Source organism: Eubalaena glacialis, chromosome 12, assembly GCF_028564815.1.
Source record: "Eubalaena glacialis isolate mEubGla1 chromosome 12, mEubGla1.1.hap2.+ XY, whole genome shotgun sequence".
NCBI lineage: Eukaryota > Metazoa > Chordata > Mammalia > Artiodactyla > Balaenidae > Eubalaena > Eubalaena glacialis.
The window spans coordinates 68,133,976-68,153,959 of NC_083727.1; the positions used below are offsets into that span (position 1 = coordinate 68,133,976).

Here is a 19,984-nt window from a genome sequence, read left to right on the forward strand (position 1 = left end):
TTTTTTCAACTGTGCAGTAAAAACCACTGTCACAAACTGTATCGGTAGATTGAACTTCCTCCTGAAAGGTCAAGGAAAATGGAAGTTTATACTGAAGTACAAGAACCACTCAGAGCTATTAAGGATTTGATGATACAATTTTAAGTGCTTCCTCCTAACAACAGCCTTAAATTTCAGTTCCCTAGCCACTAACTAGTACACACACAGATGGAGTGTTTGAGTGAATAAAGAACATGGAACATTTTAGTGCCCCATGTCAGGCCGTCACTTTAGCTACCTAAAGGCATTAGAGGCATTAAGTGACAGGCACTGCGGTTTTCCATTAGAAAATACCAAAATTGGATTGCTTTCCACTTTAAGTAAGAAGTTTGAGTCCTGATGCGATTGAAAAGTGTTTCCAAGCCAAAAGTAATAACTTCGTAATTTTAATGGCGCTGTGCACGCTAAAATTTCTATAGTCTTTTTTAAAAAAAATTTATTTACTTATTTATTTATTTTTGGCTGCATTGGGTCTTTGTTGCTGCATGTGCGGGCTTTCTCTAGTTGCGGCGAGCGGGGGCTACTCTTCGTTGTGGTGCCTGGACTTCTCATTGCGGTGGCTTCTCTTGTTGCGGAGCACGGTCTCTAGGTGCGCAGGCTCCAGTAGTTGTGGCATGCGGGCTCAGTAGTTGTGGCTTGCGGGCTCTAGAGTGCATGCTCAGTAGTGGTGGCGCACGGGCTTAGTTGCTCCGCGGCATGTGGGATCTTCCCCGACCAGGGCTCGAACCCGTGTGCCCTGCATTGGCAGGCGGATTCTTAACCACTGTGCCACCGGGGAAGTCCCCAAATTTCTACAGTCTTGATAACTTTCTTTCATAAAAACTAACCCTTATGGTTTCATAGAAAATAACTATTTTTAAAAAAGAGCATGCTTGATAAGAGCAGAAATATACTCAGCAATTACTAAATAATTTAGTGTTTGAGTCACAGAAGTGTTTTCTTAATGCACTGTTTCTAGGAGAAGTGTGGTTGGAATTTCAAGTGAAATGGTTTATAATTTGGTCTTTTTCATTACCTCCAAGGCGTATTCATTTCTTCTCTTCTGAAACATTCTAGACATGACAGGTTGTCTGGAAAACTTAACATTCTACTTTTTTGTGAATTGCAGCTTTTCAGATTTCCCAGTGTAGATTTTTTTTTCTTTTTTTTTGGCTTTTTGATTTACACTTTTGCCTTCAGAACTAAGTGTTAGACATTTTAATTTCTGAATATGACCCAATAATGAACAAAGAGTGAATGAGTGAGTTAATAAGTGAGTCTGTATTCATTAATACTACTTCTTTGACGGATAAGAGCTGTGGTCCGTGCAGCTTTTTGAGGGGATGAGCATACTATGATAAAATGATAGTAATTAACTTTTACTGCCAAACCATATGATAAGATGATTGGGGTATATGTGTGTGTACATGTGCAGCTGGGGTTTTTTTGGCCTACAAAAAGAAGAATGAGATCTAGCCAAAACCCAAATCAGAACCTTTGGAAAGCTTCCTTACAATCTGATTTCAGCTAATGTCTGCACACTTTAACACATTGTCTAATGCTTAGCGTAAAGACTGGCTGTCAGACTCCTCCATGCTATTCTGGGCTGTTACTCACTACAAGGTATTTCATTCTTAGATCCCATGGGTCCTGCTACAGATTTCAGGATTTGCTGCATTGGGAGGGGTGGGAATGTTTTTTGGTATTAGTAAAGCCAATGAAAAAAGGAAAACTTAATAGGACATAATGCAATGATAGGAGAACCAGAATTCAGGTTGGCATTGGTTAGTCAAAAACAGACAAATTAGAGTTCCTAGAAGAGCACTAATGATAACTGGAGTATGGGATGGGCTGACTGATTTCTCAAAGAAGAAGGAAAACAGTATGTTCCATTATGCTTGAAGAGGGGCCAACAGGGAGGGGTGTGATAAGCTCCAGTAAGAATGTAAAAGCCAAGAGGCACAGAGTGGGGTTGGCATGGCACAGGAAGGATTATCCAGGAATAATGTAACAAAATCAAGAAAATCCTCAGACAGATTAAAGTCTAACAACAGCTTCATGGGATTGATAGATTATTTTTTCCTTTTTGTTATATTCACTAGTTTGTTGTATTGTTTTAGATTCCACATGTAAGTGATATCATACAGTATTTGTCTTTCTCTGACTTATTTCACTTAGCCTAATACCTTGCAAGTCCATCCATGGTACTGCAAATAACAAAATTTCATTCTTTTTACAGCTGAGTAATATTCCATTGTGTCTGTGTGTGTGTGTGTGTGTGTGTGTGTGTATACACACTGCATCTTCTTTATCCATTCATCTGTTGATGGACATTTAGGTTGCTTCCATGTCTTGGCTATTGTAAACAGTGCTGCTATGAACATTGGATTGCCTGTATCTTTTCAAATTAGAGTTTCCTCCGGGAAATGGGATTACTGGATCATACGGTAAGTCTATTTTTAGTTTTTAAGGAACCTCCATACTGTTCACCATAGTGGCTGCACCAATTTACGTTCCCACCAACAGTGTAGGAGGGTTCCCTTTTCTCTACACCCTCTCCAGCATATATTATTTTTGTAGACTTTTTGATGATGGCCATTCCGACCAGTGTGAGTTGATACCTCATTGTAGTTTTATTTTGCATTTCTCTAATGATTAGTGATGTTGAGCATCTTTTCATGTGTCTGATGGCTATCAGTATGTCTTCTTTGGAGAAATGTCTATTTAGATCTTCTGCCCACTTCGTGATTGGGTTGTTTGTTTTTCTGATATTGAGCTGTATGAGCTGTTTATATATTTTATATATTAACCCCTTGTCAGTCACATCACTTGGAAATATTTTCTCCCATTCTGTAGGTTGTCTTTTCGTTTTTGTCGATGGTATCCTTTGCTGTGCAAAAGCTTTTAAGTCTAATTAGGTCCCATTTGTTTATTTTTGCTTTTATTTCCTTTGCTTTAGAAGACAGATCCAAAAAAACTATTGCTACGGTTTATGTCAGAGAGTGTTCTGCCTATGTTTTCTTCTAGGAGTTTTATGGTTTCCAGTCTTACATTTAGATCCCTAATCCATTTTGAGTTTATTTTTATATATGATGTGAGAAAATGTTCTAATTTCATTCTTTTATATGTAACTGTCCAGTTTTCCCAGAACTACTTATTGAAGAGATTGTCTTTTCTCTATTGTATATTCTTGCCTCCTTTGTCATAGATTAATTGACCATAAGTGTGTGGGTTTGTTTCTGGGCTTTCTATTCTGTTCCATTGATCTATGTGTCTGTTTTTGTGCCAGTGTCATACTGTTTTGATTACTGTAGCTTTGTAGTATAGTCTGAAGCTAGGGAGCCTGATTCCTCCAGCTCCGTTTTTGGTCTCAAGATTGTTTTGGCCATTCAGGGTCTCTTGTGTTTCCATACAAGTTTTAAATTTATTTGTTCTAGTTCTGTGAAAAATGCCCTTTGTATTTTGATAGGGATTGCATTGAATCTGTAGATTGCCTTGGGTAGCATTGTCACTTTAACAATATTAATTCTTCCAATCCTAGAACACAGTATATGTTTCTAGCTGTTTGTGCCATCTTCAGTTTCTTTCATCAGTGTCTTATAGTTTTCCCAGTATAGGTCTTTTACCTCCTTAGGTAGGTTTATTCCTAGGTATTTTATTCTTTTGATGCAATGGTAAATGGGATTGTTTCCTTAATTTCTCTTTCTGATATTTCATTGTTAGTGTATAGAAATGCAACAGATTTCTGTATGTTGTAACTTTACCATATTCACTGATGAGCCCTAATAGTTTTCTGATGGCGTCTTTAGGATTTTCTATGTATAGTATCATGCCATCTGCAAACAGTGACAGTTTTACTTTTTCCTTTCCAATTTGGATTCCTTTTATTTCTTTTTCTTCTCTGATTGCTGTGACTAGGACTTCCAAAACTATGTTGAATAATAAAAGTGGTGAGAGTGGGCATCCTTGTCTTGTTCCTGATCTCAGAGGAAATGCTTTCAGCTTTTTACCGTTGAGTAGGATGTAAGCTGTGGGTTCGTCATATATGGCCTTTATTATGTAGGCATGTTCCCTCTATGCCCACTTTCTGGAGAGTTTTTATTATAAATGGATACTGAGAGAATGATACATTTTAGATTATACCATTTGATGAACAGATCTAATATGTTTCAAATGTCTTCTAAAACTCTCTGGAAGGTTTAGCCCAAAAAACAAGTGTCCATGTTCATGTGACTATCATAGCCTGCTTCATCAACTCAGGGTGCATATATTGCCACATGTCCTTTATTTTCCCAAACCTGCCCCATTAGCAGGATATGGAATCTTTCCTTGAGCCTCCCAGCTGTCCTAGAGCCAGAAAGAGACCATCTTACTTGTGAACTGGAATCTGAGAATCCACCCACTGCCTTGGCTTCACCACTATTAATGCCTGGACTATTGTCCAGTGCTGCTATATAGCAGTCAGCCCCCACTCGGACCTCAGTGGAACTCCACACTGGTTTCCCAAGTGACATATTCTTTTACTTTATACTCCCTTGCTCAGCCATGGTTCCCAGAACAAACCTCTGGGCTAAGATATCCAGGACTGAAGGAGCTAATGGCATCAGTTCCACGTATTGTGCCAAAATGTCCTCCTAGGTTTGGATTCCCCATTTCCTACAGATAACTTCACTTTAAGGGACTTGTGCCCCTCTATTTACTTAGGGACACCACGGTCTATCCTGACAGATCTTCCTAACTTGAAACCTGTGGGATCAGGGGTTGGGGTCCTGGTTCCTTCTCTTCCAGAAGGCTTTGGTTTCTTCCTGTATATTGTCCACCCCATTCCCTGTAACCAGCTCTACAGAGGCAGTTTTTAAGCCATAAAAAACAATGAAAAGAGGGTACATAAATGGTCTTTATAAGGTCAAAGAAAGCTAGCTTCTGTCAACTAAAATGACAGTACCCCATTCTCTGTGATCAAGTCGGTATTTCTTTTATAGACTTAGACTCATAGACTTGTAGATCTGTTAAGAACTTTGCTAGTCTTCTAGTCCAAGCTTCTCATTTTACCAACATGGAAGCAGGTCCAGAGAAAGTTAGGCAATTTATCCAAAATCCACAAAGCCAGTCAGTTCCAGAGCTGGACTGAAAGCGCTAGAGCCCTGGTTCATTCCTCTTTCCACTGCACCTCACTTCATTTCTCTTTTGATTTTCTTTCATTTCATGTTTCACTAAAGAATTTATGGCTTTGTATCCATTATAGCAAGCTCCTCTCGTCTTGATGTAGGTACATTAATATGAATTACTCATAAATGGATTGGAAAAATGAGATGTCTCTTATAAATCTCCTGCTTTTTATGATTTTTTTTTTTACATCCTGGAACCTTAATTGTCCCACCCAGTTTTGAGTGCTGTCAGCTATATGCAAGCTATCGTGATTCAAAAACAAAACAAAACAAGTTTTCACAGACTGAGAAAATTAAATGTGTTAAGAGAAAGAGTAATAATTTGAGAACTAAGAATGGAGAAAATAAATCAGACAGGAGACCCTGTATGGGAGATAAGAAAATCCTGAAAACATTCCATGGAAAAGAAAACAGAATAGAAAAAGATTTGTCTTCTTACTAGATAGTAAAGAATTTAACAACAATTAACTAGTCATAGATAGTAGTCATGTAAACTCAATCTTACCCCATGGCTTATGGTCATTATAACTGAATTGTGTCATTTATAACTCTATTCTTATTGCATTAAAAATGATTCCAGTTAATAAGGCTCACAGATATTTTATCTTTTATTAGAATACCAAAGAACTGAAAATTCTTCTTGGCAGATACATTTTTGTAATTAGGTATTAAAAACCATCATTTATGGTAGAGCAAAATTTATACTATATGGTTAGCAATGTGATAAATTATTGTTTGTAAAGTGTATACAGTAACTATAATATAAGGAATAAATCCAAGATTTTTGCTTCCAGCCAAGATGGAGTAACAGGTACTAGATTTATCCTCTCACTTGAAACAACTATAAAAATAGATAAAATATGTGAAACGGTGGTTTTCAAGACTTTGGACGCCAAGCAACAAAAGACATTGATCCTCAAGAGAAGGAAAACAAGCTGAGCCCAGCTTACTGTTTTGAGAATGTTTCCAGGCCATGGCACAGGAAGGAGGAACCAAAGAGGGCCTGGCTGACTCTTGAGTTGTGGAGACAGAGCTAATGGTCTGGAGAGACTATGGTGGCTGGAGTTCAGAATGCAGGGTAGCAGAGAAGGGAGAGCTGAACAGAGAGAAAACTCCAGACATCTGAAGAAGATTTCCCTTCAGTGTCTTGCAGAGTACTCATTAGCACATGTGTGTTAGGAGACTACAAAAAAAAATGGGGGAAGAACTATCCAAAACAATTAGAAGGAGCAGTACTCAGAGCTCACAGAGGGCCAGGAATAACACCTGTTCCTACCAGCCAGACTAAAAACCCATAATTCAAGGCGTTGGGTAAAATACTTAGAAGTAGTGGGAAATAAGGAGCCCTAGATTAAATGCTGCTGTTTCCACTTAAAAGATCTCAAAGGTGAAACCTGAAGGATTGAACTGTTTCCATATAACTCAACTGAGTCCTAGTACAAAGCTTAATAATATTTATAGGAACACAAAAATATCAAGCATCCAACAAGGTAAAATTCACAATATCTGGCATCCAATCAAAAATTTCCAGGCATGCACAGAAGCAGGAATGAAGAGAAATATCAATCCATTGAAACTGAACCAGAACTGAGACAGATGTTAGAATTAACAGACAGAAATAGTTATTATAACTGTATTCCAAATGTTCAAGAAGTTATAGGAATGATTGAATATCTTAAGTAGAGTCATGAAAGATACAAAAAAGACCCAAATTGAACTTTTAGAGGTGAGAGCCACAATTTGTGTGTTGAAAATTAACTGTGAGAGGAATTAATGGCAGATTACATATTGCATAAGAAAAGATTAGTGAACTTAAAGTCCTAGCAATAGAAACTGTCCAAAGTGAAACACAGAGAGAAAAAAAAAAAAAAAAGACTAGCAAAAATAGAAAATGTACAGAGCATTTGTGAGCTGTGTGACAATTTCGGGTGGTCTAATATATATGTAACTGAGCTCCCCAAAAGAGAAGAGATGGGGAGACAGGAAAAACATTTGGCAAAAAATATTTGAAGAAATAATGGCTAAAATATTTCCAAATTTGATGAAAACTATAAAACCACCCATCTAAGAAGCTCAAGAATCATGAAAAAACTATACCAAGCCACATCATAATCAAATTGCTCAAAACAAGTGATAAAGATAAAATCTGAAAAGTAGCTAGAGCGGGGAAGATGTATTATGTAGAGAGAAACAAAGGTAAGGATGAGGCAGATTTTTCATTGGAAACCATGCACATGAAAAGACAGTGCAATGACAGACATCTTTCAAAGTGCTGAAAGGAAAAAAAACAAAACAAAACTGTCAATGTAGAATCTATAGCCCACAAAAATAACTTCAAAAATGAAGTCAACAGACTTCTTAAGAGAAACAAACACTGAAAGAATTCATTACCAGCTGTTATGGACTGAACGTTTATGTCTGTCCAAAAGTCATATGAAGCCCTAACCCCTAATGTGATGGTATTTGAAGGAGGGGCCTTTGGGAGGCAGTTAGAATTTTAAAAACTGAATTTGTTTTAAAAACTGAATTTGTAGTTACAGCTCCAGCCCAGAAGACTTCATAGGTAAATTCTACCAAATATTTAAGGAAAAAAACCAGTTCTACCCAAACTCTTCTAGAAAATTGAAAAGGAAGAAATCCCTCCAAACTCATTTTGTGAGACCAGCATTACCCTAATACTAAAACCAGGTTTAAAATATATGAGAAAAGAAAACTACAGACTAATCCCCCTCATGAGCATAGACGTAAAAATTCTTAACAAAATGCTAGCAAATTGAGTCCAGCAATGTATAACAGGGCAAATGTATCATGAGCAAGTGGAGTTTATCCTAGAAATACAAGGTTGGTTTAACATTCAAAAATCAATCAATGTTATTTACATTATTAACATACTAAAAAAGAAAAACTATGTGACTATCTCAGTAGATGCAGAAAAAGCACTTGGCAAAATTCAGCATCCATTCCTGATTTGAAAAACAAATAAAACAACCTCCCAGAAAAATAGGAATACAAAGAAACTTCCTCAACTAGATAGGGGCTTCTATGAAACACCAATAGTTACCATCATAAATAACAGTGAAAAGCTCAATATGTTCCCCATAACTCTGGGAACAAGGGGAGAATGTTTGCTCTTACCATTTATACTCAACGTTGTACTGGAGGTTCTGGACAATGCAGTAAGGCAAGAAAAAGACATTGAAATCATCCAGATTGGAAAAGAAGTAAAATGTCTTCATTTACAGACAGTATTATCTTCTATATAGAAAATCTGTGGAATCTACCTCCCACCCCACCCAAAAAAAAAAAAAGGCTATGGGAACAAAGTTAGGCAAAGTTGCAGGATACAAGATCAATACAAAATCAGTTATATTTCTATATGCTAGCAATGAAAAATGAGAAATTTAAGTTAAAAACAAAACCATTTGTAATTGCATTAAAAATATTTGTATCTAGTTATAAATCTGACGAAAGATGTGACCTTGGTTTGTACAAAGATTTTTTTAAATATGACACCAAAAGCATGATCCATTAAAGAAAAAATTGCTCAACTGGACTTCATCACATGAAGACTTTCTGCTTTTTGAAAAACACTGCTAAGAGAATAAAATGACAAGCTACAGACTTGGAGAAAACATTTGCAAATCACATATCTGATAAAGGACTTTTATTAAGTATATTAAGGAACTTCCAAAACTCAATAGTAAGGAAAAAACCCAGTATAAAACGGGCAAAGAATCTACCTCTCCAGAGAAGATAAATAGATGGCAAATAAGCACATGAAAGATTCTCAATATCTTCAGTCACTAGAGAAAAGCAAGTTGAAAACACAAAGAGATTCCACAGTGTACCTATTAGAATGGCCAAAATTAGAAAGATTGACCATACCACGTGGTGACAAGGATGGGCAGGAACTGTACTCTCATACACTGCCATTGAAAATGTGAAATGGCACAACTGCTTTAGAAAACAGGGCCATTTCTTTAAAAGTTAGACTTACACATACCAAATGATCCACCCATTCTATATCTAGGTGTTTACACAAGACAAGTGAAAGCATTTTTTCATACAGAGATTTATACACTAATCCATAGCAGCTTTATTTGTAATAACCAAAAACTGGGAAATACCCAAATATCCATCAGTAGATGAATGGAGAGGTGCAAGGGAGAGATTGTTAAGGGACATAAAGAGACTTTTGGTGGTGAAGGATATGTTCATTGTCTTGATTGTGATGATGGTTTCACTGTTGCATATATATGCCAGAACATACCAAGTTGTACAGTGTTAAGTATATGCAGTTTATTGTATGTTAAAACTCTTTTAAAAAAATAAATAATAATAAAGCAAAAAGAAAGTAAGACTCACTATTGGAATTCATACTAGTGTAAATATTACAGGAAAACTGTTGTGTAAGTTAATTAGATTTTTTTTTAAATATCAATACATCAGTGGACACTTTTTGTTTTTTTTAATATAACCGCTTTTTTTAATTTATTTATCTATGGCTGTGCTGGGTCTTCGTTTCTGTGCGAGGGCTTTCTCCAGTTGTGGCAAGTGGGGGCCACTCTTCATCGCGGTGCGCGGGCCTCTCATTGTCGCAGCCTCTCTGGTTGCGGAGCACAGGCTCCAGACGCGCAGGCTCAGCAGTTGTGGCTCACGGGCCCAGTTGCTCCGCGGCATGTGGGATCTTCCCAGACCAGGACTCGAACCCGTGTCCCCTGCATTGGCAGGCAGATTCTCAACCACTGCGCCACCAGGGAAGCCCCAGTGGACACTTTTTAAAGCAAAGAACCCTTTCGTAAAAGTAATCTTCACTGTTGAATACATCTGTTTTTTTGACTCCTGATACAATATATTGTGTTTCCTTAAAGAGGATGTACATCCAGTCTGCTGGGATAACAGCAGCACATTTCCACTTCTTTTCAAGAGCCTTTCATGACAACAGTAGCATCATGGTGGCCATGCTTTGTCTTGAAGTGGTGGAGGGCAATTGCGATAGATAGCTGGCTACATCCACTCCTTCGTACACATTCCGTTTAGTTCCCATGTTAAATTATGTATTGTGATTAGATATTTACTGTGCTTGGCATCTTAGCCAAATTTCAGCCTAGGAACTTACACGTGCTTCATCCAGGCAGCACTGCCAATACTTCAGAATGAGTCATTTCCTCTTAACACAAAGCTCAGTTAATACTTGCATTGGGACTCTGTATGTGTGAAAGTTCCCTTTCAGTCCACTAACAAAATTAAAACTACCAAGTTTTAAAGTAGGTATGTGTTTTGAATGTTTTGGGTGTTCCATTAAAAGACCTGGCTTTGTTTCCGCGTGGTAAAAGGACTCAGTAAGAGGAAAGGAGAGAAGTCAGCCACAGAACACAACCTTCCAGATGTTTTCTGAGCTCACAGTGCTAACTGCGCGTAAGATGCTAACGGACAGTTCTGCTTCTTTCGCCCTGGCTCAGGGCGGTGACGCCCAGGCGCTCAGCATCCTTTCTCACCGTGTCTCTCTGACTCAGGGAGCCGTGATGACCCAGGCTTGCTTGCTTTCTTTCAGGGTGTGAACGGCATGTCTGTGGATGAGAAGCCTGACTCCCCCATGTATGTGTATGAGTCCACAGTCCACTGCACCAACATCCTCCTGGGCCTCAATGACCAGCGCAAAAAGGATATTCTCTGTGACGTGACTCTGATCGTGGAGAGGAAGGAGTTCCGGGCCCACCGAGCTGTGCTGGCCGCATGCAGTGAATACTTCTGGCAGGCGCTGGTTGGACAGACGAGAAATGACTTGGTGGTCAGCTTGCCTGAGGAGGTACAGTAGTTTGGTTTGTTCGTGCAGTTGCTAACGGAGGTTTGTTGACTTGGAGACAGTTGGCTGAGGAGGACCTGGAAGGTAGGACCTGTGCCACATCCCTGCTCGGGGGCTGATGATCAAGTCACCCACGCGTTAGGTTTTGCGGCAGAGCCAGTTTCTATTGGATGCATTTCACGTCTCAGAGGCATGAATCTGAACCTCACCTGTGCCTCACAGCCCCACCTAGTTTCTAGTTCACTTACTCTTAGGGTTTTGAGTAGTTTGCCCAAAGTTTAGTACAGTCCTACATGTGGGATCTCAATCACTGGGACTGTTGCTATGATTTTTCTCTTTCAAATGGTTGAAGGAACACTTGATTTCCCTTGAGAGTAAAAGAATGAAAGTATTCACAGCACCTTCCTTGCCCAGGAGGAAGAGTAAAAGCAGGCAGTCGTTTTCACAGTTAATATAGTAAGATTCTAAGAAGTGTAAACTTGCTTTTCTCACCATCGTTGAAAATACCCTACTCAGGTTTCTTAATTACTTTAGGGAGTCCAGTCACTTCTGTACTTTGGGGACACTAGTAGCTGGACTTGTTCTGTCCAGAGATGACATACAGTTGGATGGTTTGAGCTGCCAGAACTCAAAGGATGGGCTTCATGCCGACAAACCATTAAATTGGCCACCCCTTTGAATTGTCTATACAGTTACTCTTTTTCCATCATCCTGATTCCCCTTCATTTTTGTGGGACTAAGGGTAACACTGAGCAGCCTTAGGCTTTGTGTTCAAGGCCAGAATCATTCCCTGTGCACCAGCACGGTCTACAACACCAGGGCTGCCACTGACAGTTGTGCAGGCTGTGGACTGCACAACTCACAAGGGTGCAACTCATGTTCATAGTCTATGTGAAGAGAGACCCAGAGTTGTGCCGTGATCCACAGAGCAGCTCTTCACAGCACCCCTAGGAGAAACCAAAGACCCGGTCACCCTGAGGGAGGTGCTAATGGGCACAACTAGCATTAAGTCTCAGGGGTCACAGATCCAGTGTCTCCAGAGGCCTGGCAAATCATATAAATGAGTAAAGCAGGTTGTGAATAAGAAGTAGGACGTGGTGGGGCAAGCAGCTGCTCCACAGAAAGACATTCAAGTTCAACATAAAAAACAAATAGACATACACACTACTGTGTATAAAATAAACAACAAGGAAGCTAAGGTAGCTTTATTGATACCAGTCAAAATAGACTTTAAGACAACATTATTTGCACAGGGAACTAGATTCAATATCTTGTATTGAACCTATAATGGAAAAAAATCTGAAAAAGAATATATGTATATCAATATATATTCATAAATATAACTGAATCACTTTGCTGTTCACCTGCAACATTGTAAATCAACTATTCTTCAATTTTAAAAAATCCATCTATACCCCCCAAAAAAAAACCAAAAACAAAAACAAAAATAGACAGGGGGTCAGAGGGGTCACTAGGTCCAGTCCCCTGTTAAGAAATGTCTGCTGTTACCCCTGCAGAGCAGGAAGGTGGCAAAGTGAGGGCTACATAGGCAGTTTCACATGAATATTCTTTGTTATGTACCCAAGTGAAGGGCTCCATTACTACTCCTCACACCACTGGCAAGTAGATAACTAGAAAGATCCTAATACTAGAAACAAAAGGACAAATCAGTTGAAGATAATGTAATTGGGGCTGGAGGAGGGAGGGATGCTTATGTACCAAGTGATGTGGGAAGGCCAAGAAATGGCAGCTGTGGTGTGACTGGTGATCCTGAGCTGCATTAATGGGCAAATACTTAACCCGTCATTAGGTGAGAGGATAAATATAAAAGAGTACGTTTAAACTGGTTGGCGTTCGTCAAATATAAGACTCTTTCTTCTTCTCTTGAGGGGCAGCAAGCGCGCCTTTGAATTTACTTTAACTCTAGAATTCTCTGAAAATATCTGACAAACTTCCAATTATCCAGAATGGTTTTAGGGAGGGGGTGGAGTTTACAGTTAATTTATTATCTGTATCTGTTTGAGAGTCACCTCATATATGTTTTTTACTAATTTCCAAAAAAAAGAGATTACATTAAAATATATTTACAAATGAAAACCATAATTTATGTAATTTAGTCTCTCTTCCATGACTGCGGGCCCCATCTGGAGACTCCCTGGACCTTGTGCCATAAACCCTGGCCTGCCCCCCAGTTAGCTCTGTGATCCTGATCCAGTCACTTAACCTCTCTGAGCCCCAGTTCTTACCTGTAAAAACCCCTAAAATGCTGAAGCCCTTAAATTATTTATCATAATACAATACCAAGGCAGTAAAACCTAACCTAAAAATTTCTTTTTAGATCAAATCCCTGATAATCAATTATTTCCTTGGCACTGGGCACTCTTTGAAGTAAGAGTGTGTAGATGCCACACAAAAATCTGCTGTTTGACCTTTTGATTTAGTGTTCCAGTTAAGTGAGAATTTGCTAAGTGTTGATTTTCTTTCTAGTTGTGTAAAATGATTTCTGTTCCTACATCATCTGCATTTCCAAATAATTAAAACATTCTGGTTCTTCATGTACCTGAAACCTTCAGATATAACTAGACACTTTTGTTTTTTCCTATGAAACATGAGTTCATATTGTCAGTAACCCAGCTCCAGTCATCCTGCTGATGGGCATGCAGGCCAACCCCCATGTGGCATTTTCCGTTGTGGGTCTGTAATTGTTTCTGAGGCCTCCTTCCAGGAGCCTCTGCCTCTGCTCAGAGGCCCCTCCTGGGGCCCCAGGCGCTGGGCATTGTTTTCTCTCCTTGCTGTGTGCACACTGAAAGGTCCTTGCAGGCTCTCAGATGCTGTCCCACTTAGCTCAGTGAATGACTTCATAGAATTTGAATTAAGTGGTGAATAAACAAACATCCCAAACACTACCTTGGGAAGTAGCTGCTTGGAACTCACTGGCATTTGGTTCATATGATGTAAGAAAAAGCATTTGATTAGCTCCTTGGAAATCTTTAAACTTCATCATAATCCATCACGAATTCAAATCACCTTCTGGCCCGGTCCCAGCCTTGCTCACTCTTGGCTCACCTCTGCGCTCCCTGCCCGGCCAACTGCTGAGCTTCACAGGGACCCGCATGGCTGGGTCTGAAAGCTCCGTCTCTGGGTTATGTTTCTTTTTTTAATATTTATTTATTAATTTGGCTGTGCTGGGTCTTAGTTGCGCGTGCGGGATCTTCGTTGCGGCACACGGGCTCCTCCGTTGCAGCATGCGAACTCTTAGTTGCGGCATGCATGTGGGATCTAGTTCCCTGACTAGGGATCGAACCCGGGCCCCCTGCCTTGGGGGCACGGAGCCTTAGCCACTGGACCATCAGGGAAGTCCCTGAAAGCTCTGTCTTTGGACTAGGAAACTTCAGATGCAAACCGCTGCCCTTCTCACTCCCCTGCTCTGTCAGTTTAGGCCAAAGCTGGCTCCAGCCTGCAACCACTGCCCACTCGTGCAGTTCTAGCCCCACGCCCTGACTCCCGGTGGGCAACGCCGTTACCCACAGAGTAGAGCCGACCAGAGTCCCGGTGTAGCCTCTCAGCTGAAAACGGGAGAGGCAAAAATAGAGGCCTCCTCCTGGAAGTCAAGGAGTCATTGGAATTGTCTTGCTTTTTTTTTCTTTTCCTAAACTGGCATGACAGATTGTCCCTAGGATTTCTGTGACTTGAGTGTTGGTTCCTCATGGAAAAGCACATCCAGGAATGTGTGTCAGCAAATAGCAGGAGATAAGGCATTGTCCTTAGTACTTCTGTTCAGTGATGAAACAGGGCATTTGGTTTGTAATAGCAAGTGTATTTCGTGTTAAGAAATGAAGAGAAAGTGGGTCGTGTACCAAGCGTGGCAAGGCCCTTCTTGCTCTGCTCCTTCGGATTCACGCTGCCTCAATGAGCACCTCCTCGGCTATGGTCATAGAGACCGCTTAGGCTGGATGCCGGCCATGCTGGAAGTGGCGTCACAAGCATGATGTTAAGGTTATGGTGTGTCAAGTACAGAGGGCAGGAAAGGGGTGCAGCTTTGCCCATCAACCCCATTCTGATGGGCTGCTCGACTCCCACCCAGAATGCTAGGGAAGAACGGCTGAAAGGAGGTTATTGCCAAGGTCTATTATCAGAAGGTCAAAAGATAACAAGTGTTGGCCAGGATGTGGAGAAAAGGGAACCCTTGTGCACTGTAGTAGGAATGTAAATCAGTAGAGCCACTGTGGAAAACAATATGGAGGTTCCTCAAAAAATTAAAAATTGAGCTACCATACGATCCAGCAATCCCACTTCTGAGTCTATATCCAAAGGAAATAAAATCACTGTCTCAGAGAGATACCTGCACTCCCATGTTCATTGCAGCATTATTCACAATCGCCAAGACATGGAAACAACCTAAGTGTCCGTCAGCAGATGAATGGATAAAGAAGACGTGGTCTGTATATAAACACACACATACATACACACAAGTGAATATTATTCAGCCTTTAAAAAAAGAAGGAAATCCTGCCATTTGCAGCAACACGGATAAACCTGGAGGAAATTATGCTAAGTCCAATAAACCAGACAGAGAAAGACAAATATTGCATATTCTCACTTATTTGTGGCATCTAAGGAAAAAAAGTCAAACTCACAGTAACAGAATGGTGGTTACCAGAAGCTGGAGGGTAGGGCAAAAGGAGAGAGATTGATCAAAGGGTACAAACTTTCGATTATAAGATGAATAAGTTCTGGAGACCTAATGTACAGCATGGTGAGTGTAGTTAATAATAACGTATTATGGGGACTTCCCTGGTGGTGCAGTGGTTAAGAATCCGCCTGCCAATGCAGGGGACACGGGTTCAAGCCGTGGTCCGGGAAGATCCCACATGCCGTGGAGCAACTAAGCCCGTGCGCCACAACTACTGAGCCTACACTCTAGAGCCTGAGAGCCACAACTACTGAACCCATGCGCCATAACTACTGAGCCTGCGCTCTAGAGCCCGCAAGCCACAGCTACTGAGCCCATGCTCCACAACTACTGAAGCCCGCGCGCCTAGAGCCCGTGCTCTGCAACAAGAGAAGCCACCGCAATGAGAAGCCCGCTCACCGCAACGAAGAGCAGCCCCCGCTCGCCGCAACTAGAGAAAGCCCCGCGCAGCAACGAAGACGCAAAGCAGCCAAAAATAAATAAATTTATATTTTAAAAAATAATAATAATGTAATATGTACTCAAAATTCGCTAAGAGAGTAGATCTCAAGAGTTCTCACCACACACACAAAGGATAACTATGGGATGTGACGGATATGCTATTTTGTTTATAATGGTAATAATTTCACAGGGTACACATATGTCAAAACATCGCATTGTATACCTTAAATACATACAATTTTTATTTGTCATAAATAAATAAACAAACGAGATGGAGAGCTTATTGCCAAGCCTCCGGCACCTTTCTTTGGGCTTGTTTTCCGGGTCCTCTCTGTAGAGAAGGGGAAGGGTTCGCGCAGGGAATGGCTGTAGGGTAGAGGTATGTATGGCCCCTTAGGCGGAACTTACGCTTTCAGAGGTAAAAATATATTTCAGACTTCTGCTCACTCACTATCTCTATCTTTTGCTTCCCCTCTATCTTTCTCTTTCTCTCTCTCTCCCAACATTTTGTGACAAATCTTGTTTTTGTAGTGCTAAACAAAAGGGAAAACTGACCCAGAGGGACTCTGGAAACACAGCATTTGTTGTGAAGTCTCCACCACAGGGTATAGTAAAGAATGTTCCTGCCGTAGTACTGCAGAGCACAGAGGCCAGCAAAGAAATTATGGATCTTCTTGTCTTAAAGTTTTTAGAGGCTATGAAAGCTGTTAATGTCTGTGGAATGGCTTAGGCCCAGTTTTTTAAAGAAGCAATAAGACAGTCGTGACTGTCTTTGGACAGTCCTTTCAGGATGCCATACTACAGAAAGTACTCAACGCTGCAGCACAGGGTGCCCGGAGCGTTCTGAGCCTGAGTGTGACTCTAGGGGGAGGGAAGGTTTGGCGGGAAGCAGGGGGCGAGGTCTCTGGGAAGTGGCATGACCAGGATAAGAAGTGCAAAGCACTCCCCCACCCCAAAGCACAGAGCCAACCCTTTAGCATCCCCTCATTTATCACCTAGACAAAACTCAGAAGAACAGGTCAATTTTAGGAACTGAGGAGCATCAGCCATGAGAGGCTGGGAAAACCATAGTCAGGACCTTGGCACTAACTGCATATGGGGTCTTGAGCAAGCCGGTCGACCTCTTTGAGCTTCTGTTTCTTCGTTCATTCACTTATTCATTCATTCTGCAAATATTTATCAAAGGCTGTACCAGGACGCGCTGTTCTAGGTGCTGGGTGAACCTAGTGAACAAAACAGACCTTACATTCCAGTGGGGGAGAAGGAGAGACAGAAAATAAATAAATATAACATGGACTTTGTTAGATGCCATTGAGGAAAATAAAACAGGGAAGGGGGTTAAGGAACGTCAGGGTTCAGGTATGGCAGTTAACTAGGGTGGTCAAGAAAGGCCTGTTTGGGGGATGACTTTTGTAGAAAGACCTGAAGAAGGTGAGGGAGACAGCCATGTTGACAAGTGGGGGAGGAGTGATCTAAGTGGAAGGAATAGCAAGGAAAAGGCCCTGGGGATGGAGTGGACCTGGCCTGTTTGACACACGGTAGCAACATGAGCAAAAGGTCGATAGGAGGCAGCATGTCAGAGAAGTATCGGGGCAAGGCTGTGCACCTTTTGGATACATTACCTTTCCTTGGAATGAGCTAGGAGGCCATTGGAGGTTTTCCCAGGAGAAGATAATTTTGACTGCTGTGTGAAAATAGATTGAAAGAGGGCAGGGGCAGAAGCAGGGAGAACAGTTAAGATGCTGAGGCAACAAACCAGGCATGATCTGATGGCCTGGACCAGGGTGACAGCAGTGCAGTGGTGATCAGTGTCAGATTCTGGTAATATTTTTTTTTAAGTTTGCAAACTTCTGTTTGTTTGTTTGGCTCTGAGGCTTGTGGGATCTTAATTCCCTGACCAGGGATCGAACCCGGGCCCCCTGCAGTGGAAGTGCGGAGTCCTAACCACTGGACAGCCAGGGAATTCCCTCTGGTAATATTTTGAAGGTAGAGCTTATGGGATTATCTTATAGATTGGATGTAGGATGGAAGAGAAAGAGAAGAGTTAAGGATAACTCCAAGGTTTAGGGCCTAAGCTGTTGGAAGGATGGAGTTGCCGTTAGCTGGGATTGGTGAAGAGTGAGGGAAATAGGTTTCAGGTGGTGGGAGTGGGGCAGGATTAGGAGTTCTATTTTGTACACATTAAGTTTGAGAAGCATGTTAGCATCTAAGTAGAGATGTCTACTACGCAGTAGGATATACATGGCTGAAATTCATGGGAGAAATCTAGCCTGGAGATAGAAGTTTTAATACCAGAGTACTGGGGATATTGAAAGCCCCAAGACCAGATACAAATACCAAGTGAATAAGTGTAGACAGAAAAAAAAAAAAAGAGAGAGAGGTCTTAAGATTGATCCCTGGGTCTTTTCAGAACTGAGGGGTCAGGGAGAAAAAGATGAGGCAGCAGGGTAAACCAAGAAAGAGTAACTATTGAAGTAGAAGGAAAAGCAAAAAAGGGTTTAGTGTGTTGGAAGCCAGGTAAAGAAAGGTGGAGAGAGTAATCAACAATGTCAAATGATGCTGATAGGCAGCTAAGGTGAAGGCTGAAAATTCACCATCCAGCAATTTGGAAACCATTCGTGATTTCACTGAGCACTTTGGGAAAGCAATAGGAGCAAAAACCAATTGGGCTGTGTTCTAGAGAGAAGGGAAAGGGAAGGATTTGAAGAAGCTCATGTAGGCTACATTTTTGAGGCCTTTTGAGTTAAAGGGAGCAAAGAGGTGAGCCAGTAACTGGAGGGAAATAGAGTCAAAAGAGGTTTCCTTTGGGCTTCTTTTCTAAGTAGGAAGAAATTCCAGCACACTTGCCCTCGATGTTAAAGATGATCAATATTCACTCATATCCAATTTTCCTCTCTTTCCTGCACACACAGGAAGACCACATTTACAATCAGGTTTGCTGGGTAACTAGATCTAACCAATAAAACATGAGTGGGAGTCATGTGTCACTTCTAGCCCGAGGCAGTTGAAAGTAAGTGTGAGTTCTTGGTGTTCTTTCACATCCATTGAACTGGTGTCAGAGAACTCCTAGGTGATGGAACCAAAACCCAGATTCTTTTTTTTTTTTTAGAGATTTATGTTTTATTTTATTTTACATCTTACTTTCCAAAAATAAATTTTAAAACAACCAATCAATTTTAAAAAAACTTAAACACTAATCCAGCTGAAACACAATTAATTCCATTTTTGCCTGTTTCCTTCCAATATTCTCTTTATGTATACACATTTTAAATGGCTGCAGTCATAGAATTGCAAGATTATATATTGCTTTTTATTAGTTAACATCAGAATATCATATAATCTTCCCGTGTCAACTCATATTCCATTCCATGCATAATCTTTGCAATTGCAGTTTTAATAATCAGACTATTCATGATTATGGTATGCATAATCATACCATAATTTACCTTATTCTCTTTGTCGAACATTTATTTTTTAAACATAGCTAGTGAACATATTTTAGCATTTAGGGTTATTTAGTGTTTTTAGCTTCTGTTTTATCATTTATTTAAGAAATAATGAGGGAAATAGTTTAAGATCATTGAGTTCACGTGTGAATATCATTATTGCTCTTATATACTTCTGTATTAATATCAAAAGGGTTTGTAGAAACTTACAGTGCCTACATGAGTAAAAAAGGAGTCAGTTTATCATACAACCCAGATTCTTGAGTCACTGTTGGAAGAGAGCCATCTGACTCGCATCAGACTATGACATGAATGAGGACTTAACCTTCATGTTAGGCCATTAAGACTTGGTGTTTATTTGTTTGCACAGCAAAGCCCATCCTGACTCATACTTGGGCGGATGGGAAAGTTC

General features: G+C 40.5%; 1 protein-coding gene across 2 annotated transcripts in view; it reads left to right on the top strand.

Moving 5' to 3' along the window:
• Positions 1–19,984, top strand: part of BACH2 (BTB domain and CNC homolog 2) — a 273,204-nt gene that overhangs the window by 182,183 nt on the left and 71,037 nt on the right. For both annotated transcript variants that reach the window (XM_061207047.1, XM_061207048.1), the window contains one exon: positions 10,741–10,995. In XM_061207047.1, the coding sequence (XP_061063030.1) occupies positions 10,753–10,995 (243 nt within the window). In that variant the 5' untranslated portion in view covers positions 10,741–10,752. The remainder of the gene's footprint in view (positions 1–10,740; positions 10,996–19,984) is intronic.